Below are 19,862 nucleotides of genomic sequence, written 5' to 3'. Positions count from 1 at the left end.
TTTTCTTTTTTTTGGCTGTGTTGGGTCTTCATTGCTGCGTCAGCTTTCTCTAGTTGTGTTGAGCCGGGGCTACTCTTCGTTGTGGTGCATGGGCTACTCATTGCAGTGACTTCTCTTGTTGCGGAGTACAGGCTCTAGGCGCAGGCTCAGTAGTTGTGGCTGGCAGGCTCTAGAGCACAGGCTCAGTAGTTGCAGCGCACGGGCTTAGTTGCTCCACAGCACGTGGGATCTTCCCGGACCAGGGCTAGAACCCTGTCCCCTATGTTGGCAAGTGGATTCTTAACCACTGAGCCACCAGGGAAGCCCTTTTTGTGTGATTTTTAAAATTACTTTGTAAATTACTATTCTATTTATTAGTGCTACTTCAATGCTTAAATTAACAAATCACAAGGTATATATTCACTTCAAGGCAATAAATGTTAAAATATTATCAAAAGAATAAATCATTGATATTCTCTGACAAGCAGGTATTTTATTATAATAAATAGTTATAAGAAACTAAATGACTTGAAAAGAATGCTTTCAGAGTGGATTCTTTAATGAGCACCATTCTAGAGTCTACTTTGCACATTCCTGAGCTAGGTGTTACAGGGAATGGAGTGGAAGACAGAATGCCCTGAAAGGATATGGCTGACAAAAGACACAGTAAGACAACAACTAACAAACAATTTCAAACAATGTGGTAAAAAGTATTAAATGTTTTTTAAAATCTAATCAGACTCACCAAAAGGCAACTCAAATCTTGCATCCAGCAAAATTTTATGGGGAGTTGGGTTTTTAGTTCCACAGATCTCATCATCTTTCATTAATGTCTCTGCCTCCAACGTGGACCATTCCCCAGGCCCTTCCTAGAAAAGAGATCTAAGATTAAACTTCACTCTTTCATGACTCCCCTCTTGGTTAAAGGGCCAAGTCTTTTTCTCTCATTTTCCTTGTCAGAGGGCTTCTGAGGGCCATTCACATATCCTAATGAGGCAAACACATCAGAGTCGCCACCTGCCTCTGCTGTATGTGGCTTCTGTTCTCCCTCTTCGGTGGGAGAGCAGCTTTCACTGTGCTCAGCTTTCTGCCAGCCCACCGAGGATAGAATTTCCAGAGCGCTAAACTCAAAAACAAAGCATCTCCATGGATCAATATTTAATCTGTACAATACTTAATGACTATGTCACTTAATGTGTCACTATTTCTAATCACTAAAGAGCTAGTAACATGGCTAGTTAAGTTCACCTGAACTGGGACCACAGTGAAAATATTCAAAGTGAGTGTCATAGGGAAATTATGCTGAGTTATGTTCTAATCTGGTAAAGTGGAGTGGAAATACAGTCTTGAAAATAGTGTATTAAGACAAGTGTGATTACCAATTGCCAAGCCTGTAGTTCCTTAAACTCTGTTAGGGTTATATGTGGAAGAAGGAAGACTGAAATCAGGTCCCTGGGATAGGTGACTCAAAGAGCTGGCTGAGGAAGTTTAATGGGACTCCTCTCAGAACAGTGTCTTAGAGGGAATGCAGAAGCCACAGGTATCCTAGATCGATCTCTCTCTCTCTCTCTCTCTCTCTCTCTGTCTCTCTCTCTCACACACACACACACACACACACACACACACACACACACACACACACTCACTCACTCTCTCTCTCTCTCTCTCTCTCTCTCCCCCCACCCCTCTCTCCCCCTCCCTCGCACTCCCCTCCTTCACCCTGCTGATCCCACCCACCCCACCACCACCACACACACACAGAGTACTTAGAAGGGGCTATCTACCTGATAAGGCTAAATAGGTACTCTGGCACCTCTGAGTTCAGTCACAGGGCAGAGGGAAGGCCTTAGATAAAATCCCCTGAACCTCTCGGTGACATTAGGAATAAGCTGGTTTTATGTCCTCTAATTAGGAAGGGGGCAGAGAAATCTGAGATATATGGATGAACATTAGCTGAATGGAGCTAGGACGCAGAGAAGCAAGGGCTAGAACCCTACCTCCAAATGGGCAATGCACTGACTGACCTCATCTGACTGACGAATTGTCTTCAGTGCAATCCACACAGTCCCCACCATGGTGTCCCAGATCAGTCCTTTGTTCCATACTTCCACACTTAGACCCAGGTCCAGACGACTAATCTCACTGAAGGAAAGAAGAAAGCCCTTTTTTAGAAAACCAGGTAATATGAAAGAAACATCTACATCTCCTGTTTTGCTATACCTTGAGTATGTCCTGATCAAGATCCTGTCATCAGGGAAAAATCAAAATGTCCCTAATCCTGCAACCACTCTTTAGGTTCCCAGAAACCTATGTAGGGTATGCACAGAAAAATGCCTCTGTCAGTCTGTCCCCTCTCCTTTGGAGCTACAATCATTGTTAGACTAATACAGTTTCACAAGAACAATGAAGCCAAGCAATGAGGGCATTACTGCCAGGAATGTCTGCCTACAATCTCCAAACTTAAGCAACAGTTTTATATGTTTTATTGTAATACTAGCACTGGCTGCAACTTATACCTCTGGATACAGGGAACTCTGAGGAAAAAGCAAGGCTTCTTTATGACAAATATGAAAGGGAATCCAAGCAAAAGTAAAAGGGCCCATGAGAAGATCTAAGTTTGATGGGAACATGTGGTCAGAGGCAGGTGAGGGACACTGGAGTGTGCTAGTTCATTATCAGTTAAAGCAGGTACTGTCACTGATAAACAAAATGATCACAGGATAATGATAAACACAATGATTTTCCTGTAATAATAACTAGGAAAAATTATTTTAAAAGAAATTATTCCAGGGAGCCAGGTGACCACTAAGCAAAAGCAGTGCCATACATGGAAGAATATCAGCTTGGAAGGGCTAACTCAAAAACAATTATGGACTTAAGGTGGAACAAGCAAACGCTTATGTTAGTGCTAAAAACATTCTCCAGAAAGCTCCTATGGAAGCACAGGGTTATTTGAGGGGAAATGCAAGAAAGATGAGAAAAGGCCAATTCCCTCAGGAAAAGCAGAAAGGTATTCTCAGGAAAACAACAGCTATTCATCACATGTAGAAGTTTCAAGTTTGTGCTTTAGAGATAGCTTGGCTTCCCTGTTGTACTATTAAGATACATGTTATCAGATTCACTAGTTTGGGATGTGGCCTTATAGCCATAAAATTCATATCAAGTGTGTTGAAAACAAGTGAAGCAAAGCAAATTTGCCCCTTTTACATAAATACAGCAGAACAGAAAAGTACTGAGTTCATTTTTTTCATTTACGTTCACTGACATGTACAATTCATATGGCTTGGTACATTGGGGAAGACACACAATATAGGACCTAGCTCCCATCTCTAAAAACTTCCAAGCTATCTGGAGAGCTATTCAAAACCAAAAAGTAGGTGACCAAACCCAGCCACTATGTTAGGGCATTCACAGGGGGGAAACTGAGCTTTTGGCCCACAGTTTCATTCAGCCTAATTAACTGATTAGCCTTGGGAAAATATATGTAACAACCCCAAATCTTTTGAATCTGGAAAAGAAAAATTGCTTGGGGATACGTACACAATATTCCCAAAGCAAGTCCCAATAGCTAAAAGAAACAGCCAGAGGTCTTTCTTTACAGCTTGACTTGGACAGATAAAGAAGAAAATCTGTTCTTCAGGGAACTCTGGGGAATAAAGCCCAAACAATGAGGATATTTTCTGTGAGAAATCTCTTATCTACATCTGCTCAAATGGCCCAACTAAGAGAAGTCAGAGAGCTCTGTTTATGCCTCATCCCCAGAGCTCTGGGGAAGTTCCTGTTCTGTTAACTCAATCAACAGTATATGTGCACACATGTATACAAGATTCTGAGCGAGGCAAATTCACAGTAAGTGAAGATGCCCTCCTTGCCCCTAAGAAATGAACAATCTAGTCCTGGAAATAGGACAAAGAAATACTAAAGATAAATGAGAAGTACCAAAATGAATATTAGATACTACCACATAATACAATAGGGAGAAAAAAAAAAGGAGAAAGGGGAACAAGTGACCAGCAATGGAGTTACCAGTGACAGAAGAGCAGGATAGGAGGAATAAGGAATAGGAGCCGTAAGGTGGATAATGTAGCTAATAAAACCTGTGTGCAGAAGGAGAGAGGACAAAATTCACACAGCATCTCAAGGTGGGAGACAGAAGAAAAGTCACACATACCACAGTAGGGTTGAAAGAGTAAGTGCTATGGGAAACTGGAAAATAAACAAGTTAGAATAAAGCTACTATGCTGATGAGAGACTGCAGAAGATTGATATGTTTCACATGCTGGGAACAGTTATAACAGCGAGTGATTATTACAGCCAACTGGAAATCAAAAGAAAGCAGGATTGCTAAGTTTATATACCACAGCCAGAACTGTGGTATGGCTAACAGGGAAGAGACTTGAAAAAACTGTTCATAGTTGACTTTACACGAGTGAAGAAAAAACAAATGGTCTCACTCTGATGTCAATATAACAGATAGGAATAAATGAGGTTCATAATCTTGAGAGAGGGGCCACCAGTGAGAAATCTGACACCACTAGCCTCTTCTTGAAGCCCCAGTTCTTCAGCTTCCAGGACACTACTATCTCGTTTCTCCTTCTTGCTCTCTGTTCACTCCTTCCTAGTCCTCTTTATCCCCTCTTTAAATGCTGGTGCTCTCCAGGCTCAACCCCAGGCCCTTTTCTCACCCAACACACTCTCCCTAAGCTTTCTCATCTATGCCTATGGCTTTAACTGACCAAAATATTTCTCCAACCCCGGCTTCCATGAGTACCAGGTTCAAGTTTCTAACTTATCTTCTGTAACTTTCTTCTTACCTGTCCTATAAGAACTTCAAATATAAGCTTGTTCATAACTGATATATTATTGTCTCCTATCCTAATGAGTAGCTCACCACTCACCCAATCATCCAAGACAAGTCTTGGTTCTACCTCCTTAACATCTTCCATCCATCCTTTTCTATCTATCCTTCTGTTACTGTCTTAGCCCAAACCCTCATAATCTTAACCTTTAACTATTATAATAAAGTTTCCTAAATGGTACTATAAAAAGCAATATATTAAAAGCCCAGAGGATTGGAATGTTTCCCCATAAAAAGAGTCATCCTATATCTGAGATGGACTATAAAACTCGCAAAGCAATTTCACTTCAATCACAAATTTCACTGCAATTTTAATACATTTTCTTGGTTGACCCCCTTGTGCCCACCTTCCCAAAAAATAAGCATAACCTTGTAAGCAAGAGTAGACCTTTACAGATAAGGAAACTGACACTCAGAGAAGCTAAGTGATTTGGTCAGCCCTTCAAAATGATATTGTACATTTTTGTTCCCTTTCCTAGAGCAGAAAAAAAATTGCTGAAATTTAAGAGGAAAAAAGGAAATAGCAAGTTTTTAAAGCCAGAGCTTACAATCATAATATACTAAACTTTGTGTCATATGCAAGCAATTCTACTAATATTTACTCATTTTTATTAATTAGATGAAGGTAGAATTTTACTCCGTAAAGCAAAAGGATCATAAGCACAGACATCCTCATCTTCGAAAGCAGGTGACTTGGAAACACAAACACAGTCCTCACATGCATAACCACATTCCTTCAAGAAGCCTTCTGAGAATCAAAGAAAGATTAAGTTAGGTTTAATATCATGCTCAGTATGTTATACTATACCTAATTCTGACCACTAGGAAAATCTGACTAGGTAGTGTTTTCACCCATGTAAACTGAGCGTTTACTCGAATTCATAATTCGCCTCTGAAAATAGATTACAAATCGGGAGACAACAAAACTGCAGATGTACTTTACCTACCACACACCTCATTTGTTCCTTTCTCTAGTTTTCAAAAAGAATATTTAACATGCTATTAAAATGTGTTTTTAAATATTTAACGTATTTTATAAGTCTTAGATATACACAAAATCTTCAGCCTCTACTTGTTTAATCCAATGTGATTACCTTGGAAATATTGTCAAATGTTGTAGGCATGCTGCTGCTGCTGCAAAGTACTTACAACATAAAATCTTGTTCCCAGGAAGGTTGATCGCCACGGACTGCTACAGTTGTGCTCTTCACATTTTGCACTTTCAGGGTCACATATGTGTTAAATTTGTCTTTGAAAAAATGCAAACCAAAGATATAATACTTAGTGCTCAGATGGTTATCCAGTCTCACAAAGCCCTTGGAATTAAGTAATGTCCATATTACAGTATATATAAGAAAAAATGGAATTATATATTGTACAATATAGCATCATTCTAAGCAGAGAGGTACAGAAAAATTAGAAAACACACACTATTTTCAAAAGCATAATCTACAATAGTGTTTTTCAAATTTAAGGACTATATTTTATATTTGACCAGTAGATACACATATATATACATATAAACAAAAACAAAAGCTTTATGAAATACAAGATGTGATACATTGATATTTTTATTCTAATTTTTAAAATATTAATCATAATTAACTAAATTGACTTTATAGCCCACCTGCAGTTTGAAAAAATAATAATCTAATTGATCTTACAGGAAAGATAAGATATGCAAATTAATAAAATGTATAAAGAAATAAGTACCACAGAGAAAGCGAAAAAGTGCTAAAGGAAGGCAGAAGAAGAAAGAGTTACCTCTATTTGTTTACAGGGACAAGAATTGAGGAAAACTCCTCATAAAGGAAATGGATTTCAAGCTTTATCTATTCACCCTGGCCTAAAGCACAACTTACATTAAAAATATATATATTATCACAGAGTCAGAAAAAGGAAATTCTCTAACCCGAGAGTATAAATTGAGTATCAAACAAAGGTAGGCGGTCTGGATCTCAAAACTCAGAAATCTGACCTAAGACTTAACACAGCACATTTTGTTACTTCCTTTGTATCAGCCATGATGAGGGACACTGAATTGAGAGTTCACTTCTCTATGTAAGAAGTTAATCATAATTTTATAAAATGAAAAAAAAAGACTATCATTTTTGACTCATCAAATTGCCAAAGATTGCTTAAAACAATTACCTATGTTAAAGGTGTGAGAAGATGGGCACTGTCATGCACTTCTAGCAGAAGGTAAATCTTTCTCTTAAGTATCATAAAAAACTATGTAGTCTTATACCTACAATTATTCTACAATTATACCAAAGATATATGAGGATACAAGCCCACCCACATGAGGGAATTCCCATCCATATTTGGTAGTAGCAATGCAGTATACCCCTAAGCTGTTTTCTATCAGGATTCTGTACTCCATTCCCCATGTCCAACCATAGCTGACCAGACCAAAAGGAGATGCCACCCAAAAGCAGCCAGCCAATTCATAAGCTGACCAAAAGCTGAGACCAATATGATTCCCTCTCAAAAGATTTTCAGTAGGGAAAACAAAGAAATAGTAACAATTGATTGGTGCTGAAGTTTGAAGGAGAGGCATATAAATTCTATTGGAGCAGCCACTATGGGGTGTGTGCAAGACAGGTAAGCATAAAAAGCCTGCTGGATGAGAAAGGAGAGCAGAAAAGCTTTTCAGAAAGAAGAGAAGCCCTAACCCAGAGCCACTGGAGAGAGCAGTAGGCCCAGAAACTGCTTTAGTTCCTGTTGCACCCAGATCTGGTTTTTCAGATTTTCTTGGGTTCCCAATCGTGGTTTTTTCCCCATAATCCACAGTACCCTCCTTTTGCCCACAGAAGGAACTAGAGTAAGTCTTTATAACTAACTTGACATTCAGTTAAGAAAATGTATATTAAACTAAGGAGATACCATTTTCACCTTCAGATGAGCAAAGATTAAAAAGTTTCATATTATCTAACGTTGATAAGAATTTGGGAAAACAGACACCCATACGCTTTTGGTCTGAGTATAAGCAAAATTTTTCAGAAATGCAATTTGGCAGCAGCTACCAAATTTGTTTAAAATACGTACCTTTGGCCCAACAATTCTCTACTTCTAGACTCTAGCATACAGATACATTTTCAAAAGCAGGCAATGTTAAATGTACAAGAACATTTATTGCTTATAATAGCAAAAAAATTGAAATGACCTGAATATTCAATAAGGGACCTAGGGTACAACAAAATTCTGGACACTTTTTTTTTTACAGTAGGTTCTTGTTGGTTATCTGTTTTAAATATAGTAGTGTGTGTACAACTCTTTGAAAGAAAGAACCAGATATATGTATACACACATATACACAAGAAAAGACTTTCATGGTATGTTGTTGGAAAAAAAGCAGGTTGCACAAAGACATGTGTAGCTGATCCATTAGTGTATACATGCACATACACAGTAAAACTCTGAAAAGGTATATAAAAGCCTCAAAATAGTTGCTTTTGAGAAGCAGAATTGAGTTGGCCAAGAGGTAAGGAGACTAACTTTTCACCAGATTGATATAGATTTCTTTAATGTTTTACGACAGCACTGTTTTTTTTCCACTTTTTGAAGTGTAACTGGCAATTAAAAATTGTATATATTTAAGGTGTACAACTTGATTTTATATATGTATACAGTGTGAAATAATCACCACAATCAAGCTAATTCACATTCCTCACCACCTCATAATTAGCATTTTCTGTGTGTGTGTGTGTGTGTGTGTGCGCGCGCGTGTGTGTGTTGAGAACGCTTAAGACCTACCCTCTTAGCAAATTTCAAGTATACAATACTTGTTAACCATAGACACATTGCTGTACATTAGCTCTCCAGAAATAATTCATTTTGCATAACTTAAACTTTGTACCCCCTTGACCAATCTCTTCCCATATTGATTTTTAATTAATTTAATGAACTTAGTGAATTTAACTAATTTAATCAATGAATCAAATGAAATTAATGATTTTTTGAAAGAATGTTTTTAAATCACAGCAAGTATGGGGAGAAGAACATAATAATTAAAGGCTGGCCTTACCTGGTGAACCCTGGAACTTGGCTCTTTTAACTGCAAGAGAGAAAAAAAGGACACCGTGAAGAATTCTTGCAAGTTAATTTATTTAACCAGCATTTATTGAGTAACTACTATGTGCCACTAGAGTTAGGACTAGATTTTTAAGTCTAAGTCATTAGAGAAAAGAAGCTGGGACTTCTGATCAAAGCCTGAATGCAGAGAGTTAGAAGGGCCCTTAAAAGTCATCCAATCTAATCTCATACTCCATGCAGAAATCTCTTACAGCTTCCTGACAAAGAGGTAGAGGGAACTAAATTACTCCTACGGCACCCAATTTCATGTCAGATAACTTTCTAAGGTTTAAATTATTTATGTTCCTTATTTAAAACCCATCATAGGAACTTCCTCATTCCACTCATGCCAAAAGAAGACCTTAACAGGCCAGATCTGGACAACAGTTTGTTTTTGTTTTTGTTTTTGTTTTTTTTGCTGTACGCGGGCCTCTCACCGCCGCGGCCCCTCCCGTTGCGGAGCACAGGCTCCGGACTCGCAGGTCCAGCGGCCATGGCCCATGGGTCCAGCCGCTCCGAGGCATGTGGGATCCTCCCGGACCAAGGCACGAACCCGTGTCCCCTGCATCGGCAGGCAGACTCTCAACCACTGCGCCACCAGGGAAGCCCAGGACAACAGGTTTTAAACAAGAGTGAGAAGTAACTTCTTTCTGGGAATAAGCAGATATCAAGAAGAGTTCCTGTCCAAATTAAAGGTATCCAAACTGGAAGAGAAGAGGTAAAATTGTCATTATATGCAGATGACATGATACTAAATATATACTGAAAACTCTAAAGACTCCACGCAAAAACTATTAGAACTGATAAATGAATTCAGCAGGGTAGCAGGATACAAGATTAACATACAGAAATTGGTTGCATTTCTTTACACTAACAATGAAATATCAGAAAGGGAAAGTAAAGAAACAATCCCTTTTAAAATCACATCAAAAAATACTTAAGAATAAACCTCACCAAGGAGGTGAAAGACTTATACACCAAGAACTATAAAACATTGATAAAGGAAATTGAAGAAGATTTAAAGAAATGGAAAGATATCCCATGCTTTTGGATTGGAAGAATTAATATTGTTAAAATGGCCATACTACACAAAACAATCTACAGATTTAATGCAATCCCTATTAAACTAAATTACATTTAGTTTAATAGAACTAAATGTAAGAGCTAAAACTATAAAACATCTAGAAGAAAACATAGGAGAAAATCTTACTGGCCTTGGGCGGTTAGGCAAAGATTTCTTAAACTGGATACAAAAAGCATGAAGTTTAAAAGAAAAAAATTGATAAACTAGACTTCTTCAGAAGTTAAAACATGTATTCCTCAAAAGACTCTGTTAAAAAGTTACAGACCAAGAGGAAATATTTGCAAAATGTATCTGATAAGACTGATAAAGGACTATAAAAAAAACTCAAAACTCAATATTAAGAAAGCAAAGAACCCATATTTTTAAAATTGGACAGAAGATTTGAACAGACACTTCACCAAAAAAAGATACACAGGTGGCAAATAAGCACATGAAAAGAAGCTCAATATCATTATTCATCAAGGAAATGTTAATTAAAAACATAATGAGATAGCACTATATACCCACTAGATGATCTAAAATTTACAAATCTGACAGAACCAAGCATTAATGAGGATGTGGACCAACTAGAACTCTCATATATTGCTGATGAGAACACAAAATGAAACAATCATTTTGGGAAACAGCTTAGAAGTTTCTTACAAAGTTAAACATATTTATCATATATTCCAGCAATTAGTCTTCTAAGTATTTACCCCAGAGGAATGAAAATTTATGTCCACACAAATACTTGTACATGAATGTTCATAAGAACATTATTGATAACAGCCAAAAACCTAGAAAGAACCCAAATGTCCTGATAAACAAATTGTGGCATATCTATACAATAGTATACTACTCAGCAATACAAATGAAAGAGTTACTGATACACACAACAAAAAATGAATCTGAGAAGCAAATTTTGCTAAGTGAAAAAGCTAGACACAAGACTACATGCTGTATGACTCCATTTACATAACATGCTAGAAAAAGCAAAACCATAATAGAAAGTACAGCAGTACAAAGAAACTCAAGGAAACATTTTGGGGTGATGGAACTGTCTGTATCTCAACTATGGTCGTGTTTACATGACTATTTTATTGGTCAAAGATCAAAACTCCTAGCAGCAATCCCACACTTAGGAATTTACTCTATAGATAGATTCCACAGGTACAGAAAGAAGTTTATACCAGCTAATAAGTTGAAGCAATGTTTATAATAGCAAAAGATTAGGGGATTGATTAAATGTTAAATTATCTAAATGTGGCAAGCAAAGCTTTAGAATTTTCCGAAGAAAATATAAGGGAATGAATATCTCTGTATGATGGGTGAATGGATGGATGGATAGATATACAAGTTTTAGAATAAAAATCATGAAAGGAAAAACTGCATACCAACTTTGAGAGTGATTATATCTTGGGAGAGAAGGGATTGAGACTGTAAAGGATGCTTCAACTTTATCCATAATATACTATTTTTTTAACCTTAACTAATATGAAAAACATTAACATGTTAAATCTAGGTGGTGAGTACATGATTATGTAATATATTATTCTCTATACTTTTTTCTTTAAAAAAATTTTTATTCTTGCATATGACATGGTCCTCTATGTTGAGTAGATGATATGATCATTTATGTAGAAAATCTAAGAGAATCAACCAAAAAGCTTCTGGAACTAAATAAGCAATCATGGCACGGTTGCAAAATACAAGGTTACTGTACAAAAGTCAATCACTTTCCTATATATAAACAATGAACAAGTGAAATTTGAAGTTAAAAACACATTACCATTTATATAAATCTAACAAATAGGTATAAATCTAACAAAATATGTATAAGATCTCTATGAAGAAAACTACAAAACTGATGAAAGCTATCGAAGAATGAAATAGATATTCCATGTTCATGGATAGGAAGACTCAATATTGTCAAGATGTCAGTTCTTCTCAACTTGATCTTTAAGTTCAATGCAATCCTAATCAACATCCTAGCAAGTTACTTTGTGGATACAGACAAACTGATTCTAAAGTGTATATGGAGAGGATAAAGACCCAGAACAGCCAACTCAATACTGAAGTAAAAGAACAAAGTTGGAGGACTGACACTAACCAACTTTAAGACTTACTGTAAAGGTAATAGTAATCAAGACAGTATAGTATTAGGAAAAGAACAGACAAACAGATCAATGGAACAGAATAGAGAGCTAGAAATAGATCCATGTAAATGTAGTCAACTGATCTTTGACAAAGAAGCAAAGGCAATACAATGGTAGTAGCAATGATAGTCTTTTCAATAAATGGGGCTAGGAGAAATGGACATTTACATGTAAAAAAAATGAATCTAGACAAAGACTTCACAAAAATTAACTCCAAATGGATCATAGACCTAAATGTAAAACATAAAACTATAAAACTCCTAGAAAATAACATAGGAGAAAACAGATGACCTAGGGCATGTGATGGTCTTTTAGATACAAGAGGAATAATTCATGAAAGAAATAACTGATAAGCTGGACTTCATTAAAATTAAAAACTTCTGCTCTGTGAAAGACAACGTCAAGAGAATGAGGAAACAAGCCACATACTAGAAGAAATATTTGCAAAAGACACATCTGATAAAGGACTGCTATCCAAAATATACACAGAACCCTTAAAACTCAACAGTAAGACAACACACAGCCTGATTTTAAAATGAGCAAAAGACTTTAACAGACACCTTACCAAAGAAGATACAATGATGGCAAGTAACCATATGAAAAGATGTTCAACATCATGTCATTAGGGAATTATAGATTAAAACGACTATGTATAAAATGGTGTTAAACAAGAAGGAAAAACTGCATTAAATGGATGAGGTGGCTACTTGCCCTTTGGGCTCCCTAGTACCAAAAATACTCTTCCTCTTCTGAAGAAATCCCGAGAGACGGGAAGCAGAACCCTACGACTCACTGCAAAAGCCAAAGGCAAAAGACCTAGGTGTAGCAATCACATGCTCCCAACTTGAATCTTGAGGGACTGAAACGAAGTTGCAGAGCTGGTTAGAGAAAGTTGCAGAGAAGTTGGGATTCCAGTAGAAGAGCATGAATGTCTAAGGCAGTGGAGTTCTAAAGGACAACAGTTTACATCCAGTAATGTGAGAACACCAAAATGGACCATTCCTATTCTTGGATATTGGGGTTTTATGTCAATTTTCCTTTTTATCTCCATTTTACAGGTAAGAAGAAACTTGAGCTCAGAGAGGTTCTGTGGCTGGGTCACATTAAGAATCAACTGGGACCATCACATGGATTAAATGATGGCACTAGATAAAGGATTCAGGTCATCTGACTCTAAGTCTAGTTCTTTCCATTCCACCAGAATGCCACCATGGAGGCAGCTGGAGGAGGAGAAGAAAAAGAAAAAAACATAGTCACTACCCTAAGGAAGGTGAGAGAGACAGCAAAAACAATGCAAGCACATGGAGGAAAAGAGCTAAATATATAATTCACTGTCAACTTAGAAACCAAAATGTAATGTTAAGATAAAATATGCCAAAGAGAAAGGACAGATGAGTACGGTTGGGATTAATAACCAAAGCTGTTATCAAATAGATAGAAGTAGAACTGGGATTAAGGAAATGGATAAAACATAGATAGGCAAAGAGAAGAAGGAACAACATGAGAAAAAGGTACAGAGCAGTATTTCAGTCCAATGAGAGGCAAAACCCATTAGCCCCACAAAATCTCTAAGAGTTTGAGTGCCAGGTCCTGGGGGCTAGTCAGGCAAAAGGCTAAAACAAGGGTATTGTGGTATCCTAAATCCAGAACTTTTCCTATTTAATTTCTTCAAGAATAAATCTTTCTAAATCTCCTGCTTTGGAAAGACAGCATAAGGGAGGACAGAGGATACCAGGAGAGTCCAGAAATGAAGTAGATACATTTTGTTCCTTTTCAGTTTTTCCCAGGCATAGCCCATCTTTTTTATCATCACCTACTCCTCAACGAAACTGCACCAATATGCCTTCTCTCCCATCACTGTGTTACAATAAAGTCTTAACCTTTAAAATTACAGACTCCTTTGATAATTTAACAAAAGCTACACACCTGCTCTCCAGAAAAATGCAGGTACATCCACAAAACACTGTGCATATCAAGGGGAAATCCATGCAGGTTAAGATCATCTCCTAATAAAAATGCTTTTATTACCAATGTTGTTCTCATTAAATTTGTTTTATTAGTTATTTTCCTATTTTATATCTACAAAAGTCTGCTTTTACTAATTTGTCTTAGGTTTATTTGCTCTATTTAAATGGACTAATTACATGGTGTTTGCTCAATAAGTATCTCTTTGGAATTGGATGGAATCATTGCTAATTCAGGGTCTTCTCTAGCCCTTGAATAATAAACACAGGCCCTTGAGAGAAATCATAGAGGAAAATGTTTTTCTAAGTATTTGTCATTATGAAGATATACCATCTAAAAACTGAGTGTATTCCAATATTTCAATGATAACTTTTAAAAAGCTACATTAAGCCCATGGGAGTGGAGCAAAAGCTGCAGCTGCTAATGCCTAGGAACAAGGAGGTCTTGATTGTAGACTTGGTTCTGACACTTCATTACATGGGCCCTTAGACAAAAAGCATAACTATCTTAGGCCTCAAGGTTTTCAGATAGAAATGAAAATTCTGTCTGTTCTGGAAAATGAAGATTTTTGTCAATCCAGTTTCTGTAAAATGAGGGGAAGAGGAGGTAAAAGAAATGATGTGAAAGGACACTGAAACATAAAATATTCCAGTTACCATTTTTAAATTAACTATTTTCATAAATTACAATGTTTTGATGATCATATTACATGCACCAGATTTCAGTAAAATTCCAGCACAATTCACTCTTAAAGAAACATCAAATTGTGTTTGGTGTTACTTGCAAAATAAAATCCTCAGAATCCTGGTAGCCTAGTTTTACTAATTTATTCTGAATTTGGATACTAATACCTAGAGAGTAACAAAGACTGCTTCAGCTGTCACTACTTTAACCTTAGAATACTGTACTAAATTTGACATCCATTTTATTTTTCTTTACTGGTCATAATGTGTGCACATTTAAATATCAAATACTCTATAACTATAATGTTATTTTTAAAATCTTGATACCCGGTAAGGCAAGAGACGCCTGCCTAGTTCATCAGTGCCTTGACTACTCTTTTCTGCATCAGTTGAAATAACAAGGTTTTTTTCTCTTTGATTTTTTAATGTGGCTATTATATACATGGGTTTTCAGATGATAACCAAATCTCTTTAAGTTTTAGAATCAGATTGGCAAGTTCCCAAAAATTAATGTTGCGACTCTGATCAGAACTACATTTAAATCTACAAATGAAGAGACTGTATGTTTTTAAAATATTTAGGTTTCCTATACTTGAAAATAGCATGTCTCCCCATTTATTTACTCCTTTAATATCTTGTTTTATAATTTTCCACAAAATGGTCCCATATATCTTTTGTTAGATTTCTCTATGGCACTCTTTTTTGCTATTATAAATGGTATTTTTATTGCATAGAAATGCAGCTGACTTTTGAAAATTGATCTTGTATCTAATAATTCTGCTAAACTCAATTCTATTATTTATGCCTTGATTCTCCAGTTCCCTATGTAGAAAATCATATTATCTAAAATTATATTTTTTTCTCTTTTTAAACCTAAAATATTTTGTTTGTCTGATATTATTGCATGGGCTAGGCCTACCAATAAACTTTTGAATGTAAATAATGATAGCTGGCATCCTTGATTTTTTTCTGATTTTAAAGGGAATATTTTTAAGGTTTCAGTATTGAATATGATATTTGCTATAGGTTTTTCACTTTTTATTTTGAAATAATTATAGATTTGCAACAGACAGTTGCAAAAATAATAGACAGGTCCCATGTAACCTTCACCCAGTTCCCCCTAGTAGTTAAATCTTACATAACAAAACAAGGAAAGTGACATTGGTACAATGTGTATGGTTCTATGCCATTTATCACACGTGTAGATCCGTGTAAGAACCAGTGCAATCAAAATATAGAACTACTCCATCACCACAAAGATCTTTAGAGTTATACCTACCGCCTCCCCTCAATATCCCTAATCCCCGGTAACCACTAATTTGTTCTTCATCTCAATAATTTTGTCATTTTGAGAATGTTATATAAACAGATTCATACAAAATGTGATCTCTTGAGATTGTTTTTTTCCCACTCAGCGTAAGGCCCTTGAGGTGTATCCAAGTTGCATGTATCAATCATATAATTGGGTTATGCTTTTATATCTGCTCTACCAAACTCTGTCTTTTAATTGGTATGTAGACTATTTATATTGTATGTAATTTTTTAAATGTTAGGGCTTAAGTCTGCTATTTTGTGGGGGGTTTTGTTCTCAGTGGGGTTTTTTTTTTCTGTTTTCTTTTTCCTGCCTTCCTGTAGGTTACTTGAACACTTTTCAAGAACTGTATTTTGCTAATCATCAGGGAAACGCAAATCAAAACCACAATGAGATATCACCTCACACCTGTTAGAATGGCTATTGGCAAAACGACAAGAAACCACAAGTGTGGGTGAGGATGTGGAGAAAAGGGAACACTCGTGCACTACTGATGGGAATGTAAATTGGTGCAGCCACTGTGGAAAACAGTATGGAGGCTCCTCAAAAACTTAAAAATAGAATTACCGTATGATCCAGCAATTCCACTTCTGTGTATTTATCCAAGGAAAACGAAAACACTAATTTGACAAATATATGCACCACTATATTTATCGCAGCACTATTTACAATAGCAAACATATGGAAACAACCTAAGTGTCTATCGATGGATGAATAAAGAAGATGTGGTGTGTGTATACACACACACACACAATGGAATACTACTCAGTCATAAGAATAATAAAATCTTGCTATTTGCAACATGGATGGACCTTGAAGATGTTATGCTAAGTGAAATAAGTCAGAGAAAGACAAATACATATGATTTCACTTATATGTGGAACATAAAAAGCAAAAGAAATGAACAGACAAAACAAAACCACAGATACAAGCAACAGAATGGCGGTTGGGGAGGCATAAAATGTATGAAGGGGGTCAAGAGGTACAAACTTCCCATCATAAAATAAATAAGTCATAAGATGTGATGTACAGCATGATTACTATAGTCAATAACATTGTAGTATATATTTGAAAGTTGCCAAAAGAGTAAATCTTAAAAGGTCTCATCACAACAAAAAAATATTTTTTACAACTTTGGATGGTGATGGATGGTAACTACACTTACTGTGGTGATCGTATTGCAGTGTATACAAATATGTTGTACACCTGAAACTAATATGTTATATATTAATTATACCTCAATTTTTTAAAAAAGAACTGCAAATTGATTTATCTACAGTATTTTTAGTGTATCACTTTGTATAGCTTTTAATGGTCACTCTAGGTATTATACTTTACATATATAACATCACAGTCTATAGAGGTCAGCATTTTACCAGTTCAAGGAAGTACAGAAGCCATCTCTCTTTAAGTCCCTTTTACTCTTACTCCATTTATAATATAACCAACTTAAGTAATTCCTCTACAAAGATGAGAGCCACTAGGACAGTACTTCAATTGTCAAACATAATTTAGAAGCTCAAGGAAAGGAAAGTCTACGTATTTACCCATATTTTTTCTCTTTCCATTATTCTTTCTGATGTTCCATGATTTCTTCTTCTATCACTTCCTTTCTGTTCCAAGAACTTCCTTAAGTCCTTCTTTTTTAAAATTTTGTTACGTTTATTTTACATAAATAAATAAATAAATAAAAGACTTAAGTAGCAAGTATTTATTGAGCAGTCATCTCTGACAGGCCTGAGCCTTGGGGTCAGCGATATCACTGCCCTCTGCAGGTTGTCCTGAGATTAAAGGAGATGATACCTGGAAGCCCTTCCTACAGCCTGGCATATTCACCAGGCTCAGCAAGAAAATGTGAGCACGTCCACAGTGGCTGTCATCATCAACTTTGAAGTCAGCCTTTTTGATGGCTGAGTGATGTTCATTACCTGATCTATTAGTAACAGGTGTCCCTGTTTCCCTCCCAATCTAGTCTCTACAGCAGCCTGAATGACCCTATTAAAAACTATCCAAAACACATCATTCCTCTGCTCAAAACCTTGCAAAGGTTCCTGTTTCACTCAGAGTAAAGCCAAAGTCTTTACAGCCGTGTAAGGCCCAACCTGATCTGTACCACTACTTCCTCCCGCCACTCTGACCTCATGTCCTACCAGTCTCCCCTGACCAGTCTCTTCCACCACACAGGCCTCCTAGCTCTTTCCCTCCTGGCTCTGGGCCTCCCTCCTAGCTTTTTCACATGCTGGAAATACTCTTCCTCCAGATAGCCACATGGCTCACTCCCTTGCCTCCTTCATGGCTTTGCCCCATTTCACTCCTCAATTTGTTCCAGTGGCATTTCTATCTAATGTCATCCCCCATTCCTCTGCTCTACTTTTTCCTCATAGCATTCACCACTCTCTAACATAACTATTAAATTCATTTATTCTTCATCTGTACTTCCGTCTCACGCCCTACTAGAATGTACATTCCAAAAGAAACAGGGATCTTCCTGTCTTGTTCTCTGTTGTGTCCCAAGAACCTAAAATAGTGCATCGCATTACAGTAGGCATTCAATATATGATTTGGGGACGAAAATCAATGATTTTTTTCATTTAAAAAAAAAGGTTCAATTCCCTACTGTTGAGTCGTTATCAGCTTTTTTCGACTAATATCCGCCATTGATTCAGCGCCCACCTGGGGCCAAGCGCATGCGCTCTGCACACGCTCTGAGGTCCCCCTCAGTCCTCTCAGCCGCCCTCTGTGACAGAGACCTCTTTGTAGAAAGGTTCGGGGAGGCTCAGGGACCTGCCTCATCTTCGGCCTGTAGCGTCTGCGGCCCAAGCAGTAGGTACCCTTAAGCCATTAGGGTAGTCTATTATTTTTCCTTCATCTAAGAAATACTGATTTCTCCTTTATTCCTGAAAGATATTTTCACTGGGTAAAGAATTTTGAGCTGACTGTCCTTTTCTTTCAGGCTTTGAAAGATGTTGTGTCACTTCCTTCTGTTCTCCATGGTTTCTGATGAGCTATCCATGGTCATTCAAATTGTTTTTCTCCTATATCGGTATATTTCTCCTAATTTCTCTCTTGTTGCTTTCAATATTTTTACTTGTCTTTAGTGTATAGAAGTTTGATTATGATGTGTCTTGGTGTGGATTACTTTGGGTTTACCTGTTTGGAGTCTGCTCAGCTTCTTACATCTGTAGATTTATACCTCTTGCCAAATTTGAGAAACTTTCAGTCATTATTTCTAGGGATACTTTTTTATCTCCATTCTCTTTTTCCTCTCCTGGAATTCTTATGACATGAATGTCAGATCTTTTATTATAATTCCACAGGTCTCTGAGGTTGTCTTCATCTAATTTCTCTCCCCAATCTATTTTCTCTCTTGTTCAAACTGGGTAATTTCTATTGTCCCATCTTTGTGTTCACTGAATCTTTGTCCTCTCCATTCTGCTATTAAGCTCATCCATTGAGTTTTTAAATTTTGGTTACTGTATTTTTTTAGTTCTAAAATTAACAATTGGTTCTTCTTTATATCCTTTATTTCTCTGCCAAGAGTTTCCAGCTTTTCATTTATTTAGTTCAGTTACAAATGTGTTCATAATTATTCACTGAAGCATCTTTATGATGGGTGTTTTTAAATCCTTGTTATATAATTCCAACCCTTGTGTCATCTCAGTGTTGGCACCTGTTTTTATTTTTTAATTGGTTTGAGTTTACTTAAAATTGCTGGTATATTTTGGAGAAAAGAATTGGTCAGAACAGCTTAAGAAGCCTGGTAAGCGGAGAA

At 36.7% G+C, this 19,862-nt stretch overlaps 1 protein-coding gene across 10 annotated transcripts in view; it reads right to left on the bottom strand.

Annotated features, from left to right (window-relative positions):
* Positions 1 to 19,862, bottom strand: part of UNC13B (unc-13 homolog B) — a 225,468-nt gene that overhangs the window by 162,136 nt on the left and 43,470 nt on the right. For 8 of the 10 annotated variants that reach the window (XM_049711628.1, XM_049711629.1, XM_049711634.1 and 5 more), the window contains exons 2-5: positions 8,865 to 8,894; positions 5,987 to 6,086; positions 2,004 to 2,121; positions 725 to 848 (exon numbers count right to left, since the gene is read on the bottom strand). In XM_049711628.1, coding sequence (XP_049567585.1) covers positions 725 to 848; positions 2,004 to 2,121; positions 5,987 to 6,086; positions 8,865 to 8,894 — 372 coding nt within the window. Of the gene's footprint in view, positions 1 to 724; positions 849 to 2,003; positions 2,122 to 5,931; positions 6,087 to 8,864; positions 8,896 to 19,862 lie in introns of those variants that run through there. The other 2 variants (XM_049711631.1, XM_049711630.1) reach the window with 2 other exon arrangements.

Source organism: Orcinus orca, chromosome 6 (assembly GCF_937001465.1).
Source record: "Orcinus orca chromosome 6, mOrcOrc1.1, whole genome shotgun sequence".
NCBI lineage: Eukaryota > Metazoa > Chordata > Mammalia > Artiodactyla > Delphinidae > Orcinus > Orcinus orca.
Note: the sequence above shows the minus strand (reverse complement) of the source record. Positions and strands in the feature narration are given on the sequence as shown.